At 38.4% G+C, this 20,749-nt stretch overlaps 1 protein-coding gene across 1 annotated transcript in view; it reads right to left on the bottom strand.

Annotated features, from left to right (window-relative positions):
• Positions 1-20,749, bottom strand: part of CDKAL1 (CDK5 regulatory subunit associated protein 1 like 1) — a 695,070-nt gene that overhangs the window by 10,127 nt on the left and 664,194 nt on the right. Inside the window, exons 14-15 of the mRNA XM_036741492.1 lie at positions 15,970-16,053; positions 9,383-9,547 (exon numbers count right to left, since the gene is read on the bottom strand). Coding sequence (XP_036597387.1) covers positions 9,383-9,547; positions 15,970-16,053 — 249 coding nt within the window. The remainder of the gene's footprint in view (positions 1-9,382; positions 9,548-15,969; positions 16,054-20,749) is intronic.

The following is a 20,749-nucleotide window of genomic DNA, read 5'->3' as shown; positions in this document are numbered from 1 at the left end:
CATACTGACAGTGTCAGAAATCTGAACTTAGTTAACTATTCCTGGCTCAAGAGAACCATTAGCACAACCTATACTTGTAGCACAGGTGAGGTAAAGAGGAACGAAGAAAGGGTGAATGGGGAAAAGATGCTTTGCTGATAATGAAACCCTTTTGATAATATCGGAAACCACAACTAAAACCACTGTTCATTCCACTGGTTGAACACAGGAAGTGTTGCTCTTGGATGTTGCCGAACATACGATTGCTAGTATTAAATTTAATCTTTAAGAAATCAATTCAATGCAAACTAATTCCTCCTCAGGGTTTCCTCCAACGAGGTAACCATGGGAGTGAGCTGGCAGATGTTTGGTTTGTATTTAAAATGAAAGAAGTCATGTGTGATGTTAGCTGTTATTATAGGAGTCCTCTCATTCTCTTCTACGTGTGATTTTCAAAGGCACTCACACTGAGTACGAGTGAAATGAATGTGAGGTAGGGTTTTAGCACCATTCAGCTCCACAGGCTGTACAAAATTAGTAAAGGAGATGACAGGTGCTTGCTTCTGTCTCTATCACATAATTAATTAGCTAAAAGGGAAACCCATTTCCTATAGACCACCATCACTGGTTTCTGGCTTTGAAAATGCAGATAAACCATTTAAGATAAATTGTACGGCACTTTATTTATCTGTAATTACACTGAACTTTATGATTTTGAATTCAGCCTTCTGTGGTGGGCTTATTCACATTCCAGAGTGCTTTCATTACATAGCTTCCTATGTGGTTACATTATACTCTTTCAAATACCCATGGTACGGCACATATGTATGTATATGTGTGTATGTCTCTCTATCATATGCATACATGTGCATGTATTTATTTTTTGTATGTTCTTGTTCCTCTCATGGAGATTAAAAAAGTCAAAATGGCTCTATCAAAGAATATTCCTTTAAAAAATGGAAGTTATATAGAGTTTAATGTTCAGTGATTTAATTATTCACATCTATGTTTAGGATAACTATGAAGTAACACATATTAACGACCACCTTTTAAAGTCTGAAACAAAGAAAAAGTCTAAAATGTTTAAAAATAGCAGATTCCTACTCCATGAGGACTCCTTAACACTGGATTGTATTTCAAGTCAGTTGTTTCTAACTCAATTTTTTTCCCTACAGAAACAGTGCATGGGGCCAGATTTTTAGACTAGCTAACAAAATCCTGTTGGGCATTTCAAGGGGTTCACCACTCCCCCCTTCTATCATCTCAGTCTTACTCCCCTCTATGTATTTTACAATGCAGACATTTGTCTTCTTGCTGCTTCCTGCACGTGTCAATGTATCTCTAGACTCTGTAACATTTTTTTTTAAGTTCTTCCCTCCCCCACCATTTTAATTGCCAATTAATCAGCATTTCTTTCCCTTCTTACTCCAACCACAAATAAAAAGAAATGGACCCATGCCCACAATGCTTTCCCTTCTCATCTTTGCCCTGAGCTTCCTCAAAGACTCGGCTCAGATGTGACCTTCTGCAGGAATCCCGTCCTTGTCTTCTCCTGCCCTGCCTCACTACTCGCCTGTAGTGCTAGCCCTCTGAGGTTATAATACCTTCCTATCTTGTATGCATATAGCTGTTTGCATGTAGTCTCTCCCTAGAATATGAGCTCCTTAAAGGCAGGGGCTATATTTGTGCCTTTGTTTACATACTCAATATTCAGCCTCGTGTCTCGAACATACCAAGCACTTAATAAATGCTTGCTTACCGACCAGGATTTCTAATCCATACTGTAACTTTAGCACCGTGCCACTGCATGTCTAATACTGTTCTGGTGGTAAAAACAGAGTGCTGCTTTGGGACTTGAGGAATAATCTTCTCCACTGTAAGTGGAAACTGAGACTACTAAGTATTTACTTCCTACTAATTGTTGCTGCAAGGACGGGGATTTTCTTAGGAGTGGTGCAATGACATATCCCTCCCAAATTATGACAAAGGATGGAAGGGTACTTGGGGAGTGCATGTGGGTGTGGCAGGGGAGAAGAGGAGAAACAAAAAAAGGACAAAGAAAAATTAGAAGAGCATGTAAGTAAGATTGCTTAATACAGGCTTATTTGCAATAGAGACACATCAAATTAAAAGGAGCTGAACTTTTAAAACATCACTTACTTTTAAGAAGCTGGATAATTTGTGTCCTAAAGAATTTTGCTGTTTGATTTCTTACCATCAGGTACAAATGGAGAGCCATGAACCCACGAACAGGGAGCTTTTCTTCAGCTCCAACTGTCTCCATTTGGTTTTAATTTATAGCACATCCTAGACCCATTTTGCTTAATTAGCCTGAGAAAGTTGAAGAAGTTAACTTGGGTTAGGGCTGATTTCTGAAGGGTCATAGTGGTTATAGAACATGCCTGAGAATTTAGGCCTATGGTCAAACTGTGGGAATTGAGCAGACTGGGATCACTTTGATGTGGCTGAGTGGAGAATGGCGCCTTTTGAGTTAAAGGATCTTGTTTCTGCTGTTTGCTCTGTATGTGACCAGCAAGTCTTCACACCTCTTGGGCCTTCACTTAACTCATTTGTTAAAAAAAAAATTAAAAAGAAAAGAGGAGATGGACTAGATGATTTTAAAGGTTCCTTTAAATCTGAATCTCTGATCCTATGAACTGTTATTTGCCCAAGGTCTAAGATCTCATCAGCCTTGGTCCTCCAATTCATCTCTATCTTCTGCCTCTCTGACTGGAGAGTGGAGCCACCAAGGACTCCAAACCTCCATTTAAGGAAGGAGCTTAGCTCAGATGTCTCCTTGTTTCTCACTTGGCTGTACTACTTTGGGACGTCTCTGACTACTCCACTGTGCCTCCATGCCCTTTCCTTCCTCTCCTCCCCTGCTGCTAGTTGTGTTCTCCCTCAGTGTCTCCCAGCAGTACCCAACAGCCCCTAGGGTGGGTGCAATCAGTAGCTCAGTGACTGCTACCTTCACTAAGCCAGTGAAACTACCTTCAGGAAGAGGAAAATCACTACAGGTAATTGCACAATTAGTGATGCAATTGAAACAAGTACTAATTACTCTGCATTATACCACACATATGATACCTTAGTTGGTATTCAAATTGGTAACCCTAAAGATGTCATATATATCCCGAATATATTTTGAACTAATACACTAATGCTGATAAGCACAAGAATTAATTTTGCCTTTTCACTGAACCAAGTAAAATACAATTCTTCAGTATGAAACCCAATCTATAGAACTGTACTAATTCATTGGTGAGCCCCATGAATGCTCAATTGCTACTGCAGAGGGTCAATGTGATGCAGTTTGAAGAAAAAGCATGCTTAAAACAATAACTATACTCTGAGTTTTATTTCTAGGACACCATTTTAAAATGTGCAACCCCCCCCCTTTCTTAAAATGCAAAACCACCCCCAAAGGGGGTGGGGGTCTAGAATGCTTCTATAAAAGCTACCTGGGATTGAAGCCAATATCTTGGGGGGGTGGAAGGAAAAATAGGAAGGAACACACCCTCATTTGCTTCTAACACGGTTAGTTGATCTGTTTGAAATTAGATCCACTTTCAACTGTTTTAACTTAATTATTAAGCCATTTCTTAACCTCATGAATGTAGTTTTCATTTGCTTTCAAAACTGGCCCTGAACAATAGACCCTCTCACTTCAGTGATTTGGGAAATGAATGTTAGATAGGAAGAAAATTTTAACAAAGCTTTTCTAAGGGTCAGAGCTTCAAAAATACAGCACAGAGGGTACATAAAACTCAGGACACCTGAACAGTCTGCTAACCCTTTGTTGGGTTAATAAGGAAAACTGGCACTCTTTAAAACTTCTGCTCCTTTTCCAAAACAAATCTGTTCTCCCAGTGCTCCAGCATGAGGATCAGAGTGCCAGGAGATGAGAAATAGGTGGGCGCCATGCACCCTTAGGCTTCCTTCCCTTCACTCGTGTAATATAGAAGGCTAAGCACAAAGCTCCAATTTATAACACTGTACTAAATAAGGAGCACGAAGTATTAGAGAAAGTCAGTAAGGTTAGCCAGTGACTTGATCCCTTTACTGCTTGATTTTTTTTGTATTTACAAGAGTTATAAAGACAAAATCCATCCTGGTTTCTTCTCATGCTTGTAAGCAACACTGCACCGATCAGAAATAGGAAAGTGAGAAAATTAGTGGCTGCAAAATGTTTATCTTTAATGCTAACGGTTAATTATTGTACATTATGTACCTTAAATAGGGATTGAATATAAAAACACTACAAATATAGAAATTTGGAAATCCTTTTTTTGTTTGGATCATAGATATTCAACCAAAAACTGCAGCTATTTTAAATTTTTTAAAAAAGTAATGAAAGTATCCATCGTCTGCTATGGGCAGCTAGACGGGTCACGGGTGGAACAATGGAGTGTAGGACTCAGAGTCAGGATGATCTGAGTTCAAATCTGGCCTCAGACACTAGCTACGTGACCTTGGGCAAGTCACTTAACCTCTGTTGGCCTCCCTTTCTTCATCTGTAAAAGGGAGATGATGACAGCATCTGCCTCCCAAGGTTATCATGAGGATCAAATGAGATAATTTTTGTAAAATGTTTAGCACACTATCTGGTACGTAGGAAACACTGTATAAATGTTAGCTTCTACTAGAACTACCAGACCAGAGTCAGAACATATCTGAAGGAAACAGACTTTTTCTATCATTTCTATTATAGTTAGATGGGACAGAAAGAGCAATGTTTCCTCTTGTCCTCCTCCTACTAGAGGTGGTATGGTTTTGCCTTTGATAAGTCTCAGATAGTAGAGGGAGCTGTAAAGGAAAAGTAGAGATAAAGGACAGAATTAGTGAACAGAAAACTAGACGTGACCTTGGAGCTGTCAAGATAATGAACAAACTATGTTTGTATTCTCTGCATCCCAAAGGCAGACTGGTAGCTCCATCATCAAATCCAACTGTGCACATGGTAGGCACTTCATAAGTACTTGCGCATGCTTTTAATGATAGCGTATTTATCCAAACTAAGTTTGCTATGTAGGAAACCAACAATATCCTTCTGGAATAAAATGCAATGGAATTACATTTTCTTACTTTCATCTCTCCTCATCCCATATCTCCTGATCATTTAGTTCCTAGTATAAGACGAATCCTTAGATAAAAGAAATAATCCTTAGATAAAAGAAATAAATCCTGTCCAATTCATAACTCCGTATTTTGTCAAAAACTTAATTGAAAAGACAAAAACGCTCTTTGATTCCAAAGTATCTTTGATGATTTTCATCTGGTATTTTTTCATACTAAATGCTTTTGTTCAAGATCGAGATAGTTTTATTACAATTTGAGAGAGAATGTCAATTTCCTACACTGTGTTATCTATTATGAAATAATAATATACACAGATACACACAAGAGAGAGAGAAAGGCTTATTTAGTTTTACTAAATGGATGGAATAGATAACCAAAGTCTTTTTACTATGAAGGAAATTTCAGATTAGTAATAGGATGATCAAACAAAAGCCAAATACTTTTGTCATTTGGTTGAATGTAACCAGCATTTGAAAAGTATCAATAAAAACATTTTACATCCTTCAGTATCTAATGTGATTTTAAATGTGAGCTTTACAATAGGCAGGTGGAGAGGGCATTCATTTTTCTACCTTGAAAAGTGAAGGAGCTGGGCTTGATTCCTGAGGTACTTCCAGCTACAAAGTTCAATAATTCTGTGACTCTATTTAATAGATATGTCAAGTTATGAATCTGGAAGCGATAGGATCATAGAAAGGGACTTTGCAGAAAATGAACTCTCTTGGGAAGGTAGGGATACTGGAACTTTTAATTTTCCGGGCAATAAAAGGGAAGGAAGTGTATTGAACTATGTTTATTAATTTATAAAGAAATTAACCGGATGTTACAATACTATAGACTGATAATGGGAGGGCTATGCCTCAGCTTTTGTAGATCATTGTTCTTTAAGTCCTAACAAAATTAGAGATGAGATTTAGGTTTTCACTATTTCTAAAAATAATTAGCATGATTTCTGTCATTCTTTCCTGTTCTCCTCTTCTCCTCTTTTTTCCTCTATGGGATGAAAAATGTATAGAAATAAGAAGATGGTATTGATATATGTCTCTACACTTTGTCTCCTTTGGAGCCTGATTTCCTGGAGGGTGGTGAGCATGTACTTATATCTCTGTTACAAACCCCACCACCAGCTGAAGTGAATTTACTTGATATTGATACTCATTAAGTGTTCTTGGTCAACATTTCGATATTTAGAATCTTAGAAATGGAAGAACGCAAGTTCCCTAACTCACAATCTAGTATTTCTTTCATTTTACCATGATACTGATAATAATTATTTCAGACATCCAAAACAGCCAATGTATAAAAAAGTGAGACTATGTCTCTGAGGCCATTTCAACGAGGACAGAGTCTAGACAAATAACTAAAGAAGACGTTCTCATACCACACAGTTGCTGGCACCGATATGAATTTCTCCATCAACAATCTTAGGATTAGGGTAGGAATGAATTTCTTCAGTATGACATTTTTGATCTAAAATATTTGGCAACAGGAAGCCCACTTACATAATGTCCTGAAAGAGGAGAGCTTTCAAATAGCTAAGAAATCACCTGAAAATTCACAACAATAAGAGAATTCTCTAGGACAGTGTAATGACAAGTAAAGTGGGACTTTTTTGTTGTCTTTTGTTTTGGAGTGCTTTTCAGCACTAAGGCAATCAAGTGCCTTTAAGTCTTGCCTTTGTTTCAATCAAGAGTCTTTGATTGAATCGGGATTCTTTGATGACCTGCTCAAGTCACAGGAAGGTTTAGGTCGCTTGGGTCTCACTCACTGGAAGAGTGTCATGTGATTTGACCAGATGAGACTCTGGGGAGCCATGAAGGAGCCCCCGGCTTTGAAAAACCCAGATGTTGGTGCTTCTCTCCCTGGTACGTATGTAACGTCTTGGTCAGATGGCTAGAAGGCTGTCTGTTGATTTGTGTTATTTTGCTCTGTTTATATAATTTCTGCCTGTAATTTCTGTTTATGTTTTCTCTGAAGTTTAGGGTGCTGACTTTTTCCCTTGAACTAAGTGAATGATATATGTATGTTTAATTATACTGAGATTGTTAACCCCTTAAAGTTGCTTTCCTTAGAAAAGCAGATCAAAGAACCTGCGCTAGCAGCCTTCCTGTGTGCTGATGTTGTTGGTCTTATACAGCCAAAGTAGTATCAAGCAGCACTGTTGTTACAGATAGAAATTCTCATGGGAGGTTGGCTCTACAGTAATGAACATGGATTACCCAGGAAAGTGACAAATTCTTTTGAAAAACCTGTGGCAAGGATATTATAGAAAGGATTACCATTAGGTACACATGGATAAAACTCTGAGGTCCCTTTTAACTCTAGGATTCTCTTGTTTTGTGAAAGTGGCTGGGATGAAAAATGGAAGCCACTGACTTAAACCAGAAACAGAAACTATTTTGTGGACTCCTATGCTCCCCACTAACTTATGATATAATGAAGGACAATACAGAGTAGTCGAAAGGACAACAGATTTAAAGTCAGGAGATCTCAGTTTGAGTGCCAATTATGCCATTCAATGGCTTAAGCTGTCTCTGGGCCTCAGTTTTCCAGTTATAGTGGGTGGCTTTTCAGACTGACCATTGGAAGGGATCAAGGAATATCTATGGACCTGATATTCCTGTAACTGACCTTAACTTCCTTTTTTTCCATTTCTCCCTGTGATTCACCTCTCCATAACCTATTCTCTTTCCCTGATACCTCTAATCGCTCCATCCGTCCCTGCTTTCCCAGGGCACTGCTCTAGCTCTAGCTTAATTTTTATCCTTGACATTAGTAGTTCAACTTTACACTGTTCTCTGCTCTGGAGTGTGTCACCCCTTTGTCCTATCACCCATCCCCATTTCTACTGAGGTTATCACCATATTCCAGATCATCATCCATGTTCATATACTGAGCTATCCTCTACTCTACTCCCTCTCTCACCTTTCATGTCTAATCAGTTGCTAAGTCTTGTTAATTTTACGTCTATAACATCTCTTGTATAAGTCCCCTTTTTTCTACTCATATAGAAACTACTTTAGTTCAGGCCCTAATTAGCTTTTGCCTGGACTATTCCTATATCCTCATAATCCAAAGTCAAATCTCTCTCCTTTCCAATTTATTTTTTACACAGTTGCCAAAATAACATTTCTAAAAAAACCTAGCTGTGCTTAGGGTCTTTTAGACTCTAGCAAACTTGCACTTTTGGCTCTTCTCACTAGTAAATTCCAGTCACATACACTATATATTATGACACTACCAACTTTCAGTATCAGTCAAAAAGACTACTCTAAACACCAGCTTTACTGTAGCCATGCGCTGTCAAATCATGACTAATGTCATTCTTTCTCCCACAGGTTCCAACATACAGGAGTCCCGTAAAACCACTAAGACAGGAATAAGAAATGATAATCCTAATAACAGTACACTGCCACTGCCTAATACAAGCTATATTTCCCTCATTTTATGTTAATATACATTTGCAATTTATTTTAAGAGAGAAAAAGATAACACACAGATAGAAACAATTTTGGAATTACATGGCTGGATAAGCCATCAGCTATCTTTCTTCCATATGTTAAACCACAGCTACACACTTTCTTTGGAGTGCCTAACAATTGTGCTGGAAAGAGGACCTCAAATGATGCTTAGCAATGTGATACACATTTTCATTTCACACTCCATCAGCTTTTACAACTGAGGCTCAATGAAATGTAAGAGGGAGCTTGGCAAACAGCCATATTTACCAAGGTATAAAATAGGGGTCATGTTACTACTTTTTTTCATAGAAATAAAAAATGTTTAATTTTCACTCCACATGACTTAGGCAGATACCAGGCAAAGACCCTACTTAAAAGTACCGTAAACACACACACACACACACACACACACACACACACACACACACTGATACGGTTTAGTATCTGTTCAAAGGTACATCTGTATGCTGCCACAAATAGTTTTGTAAGGGATGAAAAAACATCTGTCCCTCTACCACATCCTTGTCTTCCCCCCACTCCCAAGATCTACTGACTTAGAAACATATCGGATTAGATATTCTTTGGTGTTAAATCTTTCACCTGCAAATAATGGCTTTTGCCCTCTATGCACAGCCTGGCACCAGAAACAACTTATTTCCTTTCCAAGCAGAGAAGCAAAGCTGCAGGAATCAGCAGAAGCATCTCTCTAATACAGATTTCAATCTGTCAGAAAGGATTAAAGCCTCATGCATACATAAAAAAGGGAACTATAAATGATAACAGAAACATAGCCTGAAATCACCATGCTTGAACAGCTACCATTTTTACTAGTCTAGTAAAAGAGAAAAATGTATTTTACTCACTTCTGTTAAACCAGAAACTTCTCCCTTTGCTAATGGTTTACTGATGGATGGGGTGTACACCTTGGCATTAGACACTGGCTGCCCCTTCATGAAGTGTTTTCCTGATTCATAAATGTCCACTTCAACCATTTTCCCCATGAACATGGGGTTCTTTGGCACAAGCACCTGTAAAGAAATTACACCAAAGTGTAACAAAGGTTATACTTACTTTTTAATTATACGTTGAGATTTACAAGGATAAAATTTCAACAGAAAATGGGTTTTTAAATTGTTTTACAGAAATAAATTTTAAAATTTTGTGCATCTGAACAACTAGCATTTCAACTACTTTCCTGTCTTACCATCTTCCTGAATAGTTATAGGAAATGTTGGTACTAAAAGTAGGTAAGGAAAAAGATAGGCGTTTTCACTCACGGGGCTAGCCCTTTGGTAGTTCTATGTTACTCAGTGTTGAGAAAAGGTACACAAACTATACACAAATTACAAAGAACTTCTGATTCTTCTGGTAAGAAACAAGATGATTATACTCTTGATCATCTTATCATCACCCATAAATGTTCCACTTCCATGTTTGTGAATTTTAAATTCCTTTATTTGGTAATCTTTTATCGTTCCAATGTTCCTAGTGTCTCACAAACCCTAACCAAGTTCTTTATCCTTACTATGACCTCCATTCCCTTGCCCCTTTAGTCTTCCTTCCTCATCTTCACCCCTTGGTGAATCAATTCAACTCTATACTATCTACTATCTTCTATCTTCACATCCCTTACTCCATTGTTCTATCACAGATTACACTTTCCCAAAACCCAAACCTGGACCATGGCTATCATCTTTCTCTTTGTTCCTATTTATATGCTGCTGAACAGAGCTGGAGGAAATCTAGAAACTGCTGATTAGGGGAATTACAAATTTATGTTATCTGACTTCAGCTGGGCCCTCACTGTGAAAAGACAATTATTCCATTCCTTCTAAATCAACTCACTACCCTACTCTTCACTGTGGCTGTACAAAGCACTCTTATTTCTCCTCCCACTGCAGAACCCTTTCACCTAAGGACTTTGCCTCCTACTTCAGAAAAAGCATTCAGGCCATTTGCCAAGAATGTCACCTTCTCCTCACTCTATCATCTCAGATCACTCACACATCTTCCTCTACTACTTCCTCCTTCACTCTGGTCTTGGAAGGAGGGGTAGCCTTATTCACTGCCAAGACCAACCTCACTATATGCACCCTTGGTCTCGTCTCCTCCTAGCTCCTTCAGCATACTTTTTCTACTATCTTCCCCACTATTCATCTTTTCTATCTACTTACTCCTTCTCTACTGCCTACAAACATGCCCATGTCTTCCCCAGCCTTTAAAAAAAACCCTACTAGATCCTACAGTCTCCACAAGCTACAATCCTATATCATGAGATATATAAATCCTATAAAAGTGAGATATGCAAATTTAGAGACACCTCCATTCCAAATGTTCATATGGACTATTTGTGACCACCCTGTGGTAAAGCCTTCTAAGTCCAATGAGCCACAGTTGGACACACTGTACCATGACCTCAACACAGGGATGTCATTTTGGTCCTCTTTGAGAATGAGAGATAACAGCCGATCCCATCTCTCTCCTCTTCTCAGTTAAACTCCTCGAGAAAGTAATTTTTTGCTAGGTGCCTACACTTTGTCTCCATTTACTCTTCTAAACCTTCTGCAATCTGACTTCTGACATCATTGAACTGAAATTTCTTTTTCCAAAGTTACCAATGATCTCTTAAGGGCCAAAGCTAATGGCTTTTTTGCCTCTTTTTTTCCTCAATCCTTATCCTTTGTGACTTTTTTGCAGTATTTGACACTTGATCACCTTCTCTTTCCTGAATACTCTCTCCACACTTGGTTTTTATGACATTGCTGGTTCTCCTTCTACCTGTTTGACACTCCTCCTCAGTCTTGTTTGCTGGAGCTCCATCCACGTCATGACCACCAGCTGTGGGTGTCCCACAAAGGCTCTGTCTTGAGCTCCCTTCTTTTTCCTATGCTAACTCGTCTGGTAATCTCATCTGCTCCAATGGATTCAGTTATTATCCTTATATATTATTCCCTATAAGATTACAAGATCTAAAATCAAGCCCTTCCATCTGTCCTGGTCCCAGCCTCACATCATCAATGGCCCAATAAATGTCTGGAAATGGATGTCTTATAGGCAGCTGAAGGCAACAACTCATTAGATTGTAAGCTCTTTGATGACAAGGACTGTCTAGTTACCTCTTTTCATATCCCCAGTGCTCAGCACAGTGTCTAGCACATAGCAGGTGCTTAATAAATCTTTATTGAACTGAAAATCAATATGACTAAAACAGAACTCATCTTTCTCCTCCCAACTTTCCCGTTACTGTCAAAGGCATTACCATCCTCCCACTCATCCAGGCTTGTAATCTCGGTATTGTCCTCAATTCCTCATTCTTGCTCACCCCAGATATTCAATCCCTTTATTTCTACCTTTGCAACACCTCTTGTATACATTCCTCTTCTCTCCACCCACCCAATTATCAGTTTAGTTCAGGTTCTCATCTCTTATGTCCCTCCTTACCCCCGCCCATCCTCGATTCAGCTGACAGATACTTTTCTGATGCACAGATCTGCCAATGTCACACTCCCTCACCCCACCTCTTGCTGAATAAATTCCTGTGCATCCTTCTATCTCTATTACCTTCCAAGGTCAAATATAAAGTCTGCTGACAGTTAAAGATCTTCATATCTTTGCCCTTTCCTATCCTTCTAGTCTATACTCCTCTCCATACACTCCACAATCCAGCTATACAACATACAGCTATTTGCTATTTCTCATATAACACATTCCATCTTCTGTCTCTGAGCTTTTGTACTGCGTGTCCCTTGTCCACGGAATACTCTCTTTTCTCATCTTTTCCTCTGGGTCTCCCTGGCTTCCCTCATGACTCAGTTCAGATCCCAATTTCTGCAGAAGGCCTTTCTTAATCCCCAGCTGCTAGTGCCTTCCTCAATGAGATTCCTTTCCATCTACTCTGTACATATACCTTGTATGTACCCACTTATTTATGTATGCCTTCTCATAATAGAATATGAGCTCCTTTAGGGTGAGAACTGTTTTTACCTTTCTTTGTATTCCTTGAACTAAATAGAGTGCCTAGCACATTGTAGTAGTAGTTGTAGTAACTATTATCATTATTAGCATTTATACAAATAAGAGTTGCAAAGTGCTTTACAGTATTATCTCATTTTATCCTTTTAACCTTAGGTGCTATTATTAATCCCAATTTTCTAGTTGAGGAAACTGAGGCAAACAGAGATTACATGAACTGCAAGAGTCACTGGGTATTAAGTGCTTACAGCTGGACTTGAACTCAGGTCTTCCTGATTCCAGGCCCAGCACACTATCCACTGTGCCATCCTGCTGTCTCCATACAGGAAAGACTTTACAAATACTTGTTTATTGATGGCTGATTGAGAGATACAAGGGATGCTATGCAGAGGAAAAAAAGATGGATTTGGAGCCAGGAGAGAACTGCACTCAAAGTCTAGTCCTAAAGAGCTGTGTTACTTAACTACAGGCATGTAACTTAAGTTCTCAATGAAATCAGCTGAGGCAACTCTAATGAAAACCCTTTTATAGTACTAGATATCCTAGTAGTTGTCAGCATGATAGTTTTAGGTGATGTTTGAAATAGAGTACTGCATTTATTTATTTTTTTTCTTTCAGAGGATGGAGATAGAGGCAGGGCAGGTAAAAGAAAACTTCTCCAAAATCCTAGACTGTGGCAGATCTTTGTCCAGTTCTTTCCTTTCCTCACAAAATCACTTTGATCGTCACTTCTAAAGTGCTGCTCTTTAAAAACCAGCTTCTCCGAAATGAGACTTCTTTGGGCTAACACAGCAATCTGTCCGAAAGATTCTTTTTACTAGAGTCGGTGATACCTAGCTTACCTCAAACATTTCCTTCTCTGTGGTTTGCCTGTTTTATTGTACTGCTTTTCTAGAACAGAAACTATTTGAAAGTTATTTCAAGCAAGTATAGATATCAATTGAATATACATTAGGTGAGTATGCAGCATATATCTACCAACTCATATGCTACAACACATTGCACTCTAATGACAGATTCACCTTTGTATCTCAGCTTACTTTACAAACAATAATTCTGATGCTATCCTTGATACGCTCAGTCATGGGGAGAAAAGAGAGAGAAGCTGGATTAATCGGATCTGTACCAAATCTCTTTGAGGAAGACAGCTAGAACTTGGATTTTCTCATACACAGCCTTCTCTTGAGGAATACTGAGGATAATGACTCAGGGGAAAAATGACCTCTAGCCCTATACTGTCAGGTTGTAAAGTTACATATCAGAAAAATTAATTGAAGTGGTCTTCAATATCTGTAAATTAAATCTCCGATGCAATGGAAGGAACCATTTATTAGTTAAATGACTCTGGGAAATCACGCCTTCTGGGCCTCAGTCTCCTTCTATGAAAACTGAGGGAAATAAGAAAGGGGAGGTTGGAACAGCTAAATTATTGACTTCTGAAACTGGGTGTAAGGCTTCTTCCTCCTTTGAACCCTTTAGAGTTTATATAATTAAAAAAATCTTGATAGCAAACTTGAAGTTTTAATAATCTTCCAGGGTAAAATATCTGTCGCCAAATCCCTAATCTTATGCTTTGAACTGAATGAATACCAAAAGCTTCCTCCTTCTCCTATTATTTAATAAATGGAAAAAGCCCTTCCTCTTTAAATGGAAGGAAACAGTTAATGAGGCATGCCATTGCCTTTAAGATGAAAAAAGTTCCCTGCTGAGACAAAAGCCCAAGTGGGAAGGGAGAAGGGGAAGCAGGAAGGAGCAGGGGTAGTGTAGTCAGGCAGTCTTTTCCCTGTGGCCCGAGCACCATTCTGGCCTGTAAAAGAACACTGTTCTCTGGGATACATGGAGAAGATACAAGGATGATGATGCAGCTTCAAGTTAAAACGGGGAATGGTGAGAATCTTTACTCCTTCTGCAAGCTACCCTTCCTTCTGAGGGCACCACAGCAGTGACTCCTATGCATTTACTGTCCAGTTTGAAACTGAGTGCAAAGCACTCAGGTTGTATAGGGCTGAGAACAAGAGGTAACCTCCATTTATTCTTTTCATGGTCTCATTTTGTGCTGCCTAGAAGGGGGCACCTACATGAATACCAGTGCTGACTGACTGGCAGCTGCCTAGTCTACCATGCCAATCACAGAACTTTTAGTGGCCACCAAAAAGAAAAACTCAAAAAAAAAATTAACACTTCTTTTCTCCTGAGAAAAGTAGTAGTGGTAGTGGTGGTAGTAGTAGTGATAGTGGTGGTAGTAGTAGTAGTAGTAGTAGAAGTATCAGTAGCTGTTATTATTAGCTACTCCTAGGGAATATGGGGTAGCATGTAGAAGAGTGGAACAAAAGATTCTACATTTTTATATAGATATATACATATATCTATTATATTATATATATATGTGTACATATATGTATTTTATAAAAGGCAATTAGATAAACATCATGTATACATAATTTTCACTGAAATAAGCCTTTTCTACTTCTGTCAGTACTCTCCCCAATCTTGACATCCATATCTAAGCTACACATTGACATTTACATTAAATTTTTCTATCTCATCATAAAGCTCTTAGTTTCTCCTTGTGGTTTATTTTAATTTTTCCTAAAACATATAAAAGAACCATTCTCTGACTCTACGATCAGAATGGAGCATTCTCTGTAGCAAGAGCAGAACAGGGGTGTGGATGATTAGGGAATCTATACTGCCTCCTGCCTCCAACTAATTGCTACTGTTAATGTAAAATCTGGTCTAGGCATTCTCATTTTGTTTCTTTGAATTGATCTATGGAGCAGATCTCCTTTTCTTCTCTGCCTTCTGCCATCACAGCCAAGGTAGAGTGCAGGAAAAGTGGGAGGCAGCATGATACAATGGAGAAGATGCTGGGTGTGGAGGCAGAGGCCCCAGTTTCAAATTTGATCTTTGTCATCTCTTTCCTGCATAACTTTGGGGGAATCACTTAATCTCCCTGGGTGTCAGTTCCTCATCTTTAAAATGACAGTGTTGGACTACCTGGCCTTTTAGGTCCCTTCCAGCTGGTAAATCTATGATCCTATGGTAAAACTGGTAGTGGAAAAGGTAAGGAATCTCTGCTAATCAGGCTCCCTTTCATCTTTCTGTCTCTCCTTATTTTCAGATTTACTTTTAATACGTTTTTTCTAGTGGGTTGTATGAATTTTGACAGTGCCCCCAGTTCTACCTTCCACTCCACATTTACAACTGAGTAGTCCCAAACCCCCAAAGTCAGAGACTGGCCCTGTTACAGGTTACTGTGAATTAAAGTACACTCACTATGTAAACTCTTCCGTAAACTTTTTGGGAGTAAACTCCATAAAGATTTCTATGGCTCAGCCCAGCTGGCTGGAGCCAGTCTTGATGCTACAGGTTCTTTTTTCTTCATTGATTTTATGTGAATGCTTTCACTTTCATTACTTATTATTCTCATTAGGGAAAAGCTCAGATTTATAGCAAATTTTACAATAGGGATTATTACCTGCTCGTAGAATTGATTGTGTGCAACATAAAACTTAGAATCAAAAGATTCTTCAGTTACCAGCACTTGCTGTCTTTCACCAACCTGTGGGGAGAAGACAAAAAAAAAATGGGAAGAAGGGAAGGAGACAAGCATTAGGAGCCTACTATGCGCCAGGCACTGTGCTAAGTGCTTTACAAGTACTGTTTTATTTGATCCTCACAACAACTCTGAGAGGTAGGTGATAGTCTCATCCTTATTTTACAGAGGAGGAAACTGAAGCCAACAGAGGTTAAGTGACTTGACCAGGGTCACTCAGCTGAAACAAAAATAGCCTTATACAAATTCAAATGTCTTGTGAGAAGACTAACATGATAATAAAGAAATTAGCATAACTGGAAATCTTATCATTTTATCACATAACTAATCATAAAATCTGATCTTAGTCCCTCCCTTGCCACAGATAATGAAGGCTTAAGATGAAAAACAAAAACAAAAACAAATCCATCCGAACATCATCTTGTTTCTTGTAACCAAGTTGCAAAATCAGCCAGAACAAGCTGCTTTCAATCCAAATTTGTGGAAATATTTTGGCAATAGGAAAGAGTAATAATAAACATTTATTTGAGTGATGAGGGGCGGAGGAAAATGTCTCCAACTAGTAGCAGATTAAGCACTTGTATTTAAACATTTTATGTATTATGTATATTTTCAAGCCTTGTTCACTTATTTCCAAAGTTATTTTCATCTTCCAATGTCTGCCTCTATTTTTTGTCATACATTTTTTGCGGCAAGCAAATAATAATTTCTCAAGTGAATCTTAACACTTTAAACGTTTGAAGATGTCAGAAATACAGGACTAGGACTTTGTTGCCGGATCAAAGAAACAATGGCATGAAGTGAGAAAAGATACAGCTGAAACCTATCCCTTTCATAGCTATAATGTGAATTCAGATAAAAAGTTGACTCAAGAAATCTCTCTATACTGAAAATCACTGTCATTTCCAAGTTTGTCCCACTGTGAAATGTATCCTTTCAAGTATCAGTTATTTTTTATGGTGCTGCCAAAATGTCTAACACAGCAAACCAGCTGTACTATTTGGTTGTAGCATGAATTCCTTTTGGCTTTGTTGCTTAACAAACTCAACCCCCCAAATTACATCATGTTATCAGGCTGACTAAAAAAAAATCCTCTTCCCACTCAGATAAAGACTTGTCAACATGTTCTGGCTATAGACATTTAGGAAATGTAAACCCAGCTGTAGCCAATCCTACAAAACTCAAATTCCCAAACTCATCATAATTTGCTGATTGTAGAGATGGCCTTTAGCCAAAGGCTGTGAGGTCTCATAGATGATATCCATGAGAGACTTATCCATGAAAGATAAGAAGAGTTAAGTATTAGTTATTCAAAAATCAAGATGCAAACAAGAAAGTTATTTCAACTTTCCATTTGTGCTTCAATGGCCATATTCATGAAATCCAATGGGCAAGCTTGGATTGTACTAAAGTATATTTTCTGTGAGAGAAAACTTAATGTTTGCACACAGTTCACAGTGTGAGCTGCTTATAACTTAGGATAAGTACCTGTCAATGGTTCTTGAAGAAGTCTGTAATTATACTTCTGCTAACATTATTAAGTTTTCAGAAAATTAATCTAATATAATAATGGGAAATTGTAGAATATCTAGGAGTTATGTTGCTTTCTCCTCAGCAATAGAATTAATGCAGTTAGGTAGCTATGCATACATACTCACCATTACATATAGTACGTATTGACTGTAGTTCTGTATTTTAATAGTGATGGTGATAGATACCTGCATTTTTATATAGTAAGAGAGGGAAACCTCTGTTTCCCAAGAACACTAAGTGATGGTGAGTAGATAGGTGCTATTTTTGCTAATTCTTATAATGAATAATGGTCTTGTGAAACGTGGAGGGCTATAGATGACACAGTCTCTTTGGAGTTCCATCAGAAGACAGACAATTGTAGATAGAGGCAAGGATGCCTCTCTGGCTATTAGGAAGGACCTCAGAGATCATCAAGTCTAACCAAATCCTCGTTTTCCAGATAAACAAATTCAGACCAAGAGAGATAAAGTATCATGTCAAGGTCGGTCTCCTTCCTATGTTCCCCAAATGCAGTGTTGATAACCATCTCTGCCTGCACATTCTTCTCACTTGGGATCCCCTTCCTTTTCCTCTGCTTTCCTCCAATTACACATCCTTTAAGAACAGTTCAAGACCTCCTTTTTCCATGAAACCTCCCGCCTCCAAGACCTCCATACTTCAGTTACTCATTTGTTTTAATGGTAAAATGATGGGTTGGACTCAAAGGTTTCTGAAGTCCCTTCCACCTCTTGATAGATAATTCTGTGACTAATTGTCACTTGACTCTTACTCTATGTCACAGGATTCTAATTTCCTGAGATAATCTTTGGGAAAAAAAGTTAGGAAGCTGGGACCCAGGGCAAAGTACATGGATAAACCTTTGTGAGTGGCCTCACCACTAGAAGGGGCCATCCACAAAGGGGGATAGGGTCCATGGCAAATAGTACTATGTGCTCTCCTCCCAACCTTTCTATATGGGAGACAACCAATTAAAATGAACATCAAGGGCAGTCTGATAAGTACATGACAAGGGGAGAGAAATAGTTGGTTTAATTCAGTTTAACAAATGCTGCATGACACCAAAAATCTGGTTTTGTTTTATTTTTGTTTTTTGAAACCAGCTCTCTCTGTATCAGTGCAGTGGTCACTCAGAGTGCTGATCCATTAAAGATCATCCTGGTAGCTTTGAACTGCTCTGTTTCTGACCAAGGTTGATTTACCTCTTTTTAGGTAGTCTCTGGTACCCTCTCCGCCCCCACTCCCATTGGTGATAGATTCAGTGTGGACACTTCATCAGCTCATCAATTGTATCTCATAACTCTTAAGCTCAAGAAATACCAGGCTTCCCCAGTAGCCAGGATTGCAAGGATACACTACCACCCCTGGCTGATACTAGTAATCTTAAAATACACAAAGAAGATATCAGCATATTGGGTGGATTATGGAGGATTCATGAGAGAACACAGTTAAAAACTGCAGTGGATAAAAATCATGGATGAGTTGTACCAGAAGAACTACCCACTCAAATCAAGGAAATCACAGATCCATTAAATAAACGAAGATTTTCAAGGTATTTTAGCAGGTGCTAGGTACACAAAGATAAAAAAGACAATCCCTGCCCTAAAAGAACTTAAAAAGCTAATGGGGTGGTGGGATAAAACATATATACAAATGGCTAAGATAAATGGAGGAATGTAGATAAATTCAATTAAATAAATGTGTAAGGGACTGAGATGAGTGAAGATACAAATATGAAAACACTGCCTTCTAAGAGCCTGCCATCTACTGCTACAATGCCAAATGTAAACAAATACATATAACAGAAGACAGAGTGTAATGGGGCAAAGAAGATACAGACAAAGTGTTGTATAAGAAAAATGGAGGAAGGAGATATCACTTTTTAGTAGGAGTGGGAGGAGTAGGGGTGGGCAGTTAAGATCAATGAAGGTTTCAACAGTTAAGAGATGAGGAGGGACTGTATTCCAGGCTTTGAGGAAATTCTGTACAAATACATGCAATGGCAGGAGATGGCAGAAAATATGCACAAAGGGGAGTGATGTGAAAAAAGGAAAGGTATATTAGAATCAGATTATGGAAGACCTTTCCCCCTCAATTAAATGTAAACAAAAATTTTAACAATTGTTTTAAAAAATTTTGATTTCCAAATTCTTTCCCTGCATCCCTTCCCTCCTCCTTGAGAAAGCAAGCAATTATGCATGTGCAATCATATAAAATATTTCCATATTAGCCATGTTGTGAAAGAAAACGTAGACCAAAAATCCCAAGAATAATAAAGTAAGAAAAGTATGCTTCAATTTGCATTAAGACGCCATCAGTTCTTCTTTTGGAGGTGGGTAGTATTTTTCATCATAAGCCCTTAGAAATTATCTTTGATCACTATATTGCTGAGAATAGCTAAGTCATTCTCAATTGATCAGCATACAATATTGCTGTTATTGTGCACAATTTTCTCCTGGTTCTGCTCGCTTCACTTTGTATCAGTTCATGTAACTCTTATGGAAGACCTTAAATGACAAGTTAAGGAGTTTGGAATTTTCCTGTGGAGCATACTGTAAGATGAATATACTATTTTACAATACTTTCTATCCCATTTCTTTCAGATTACTACCCAATCTTTCCAATAGTTTTTGCTGAATAATGAAATCCTTCCCCAGTATTTTGCAATCTTGGGTAGTTCATTTGTGCTACGAAGGAGGATCTTCATTGTCTTTTTCCATTACTTGAGTTCAACTTCATTGTAGTGATGCTTTTATTTTCAGTGGTTTGTTCACTATGTATATTAATATTCTCTGGGTTCAACTTATTTTTGGTTTGTTTTAGTCTTCTGGAGTGCATCATATTTCTCATTTTTTATCGTACAGTATTATTTGAATTATGGGAAGATGGTGGAGTGTTAGACTTAGTAGAGTCTTGTTTATCCACAAATACCCCAATAAAGCTCTAAAGATATACCAAGTCAAAAGTAACAATGATAAAAAATATCAATGAGAATTGCCTATAAACTCCTCTATCCATTTCAGGGTTGTGCAAAAAGCTGTCAAAATTCTGAGGAAGCACAGAATGGAGACGAGCTAAGGTAGGTGGAAGGCTACCTTCCCCAGGCAGGTGTGAAGCAGCCTGGTGCCAGATCAGGAGAGAGGGCCAGAGCAGCATCCAGCACACATGACTC

Source organism: Trichosurus vulpecula, chromosome 1 (genome assembly GCF_011100635.1).
Source record: "Trichosurus vulpecula isolate mTriVul1 chromosome 1, mTriVul1.pri, whole genome shotgun sequence".
Taxonomy (NCBI): Eukaryota; Metazoa; Chordata; class Mammalia; order Diprotodontia; family Phalangeridae; genus Trichosurus; species Trichosurus vulpecula.
This window is presented reverse-complemented; position numbering and strand designations above follow the sequence as displayed.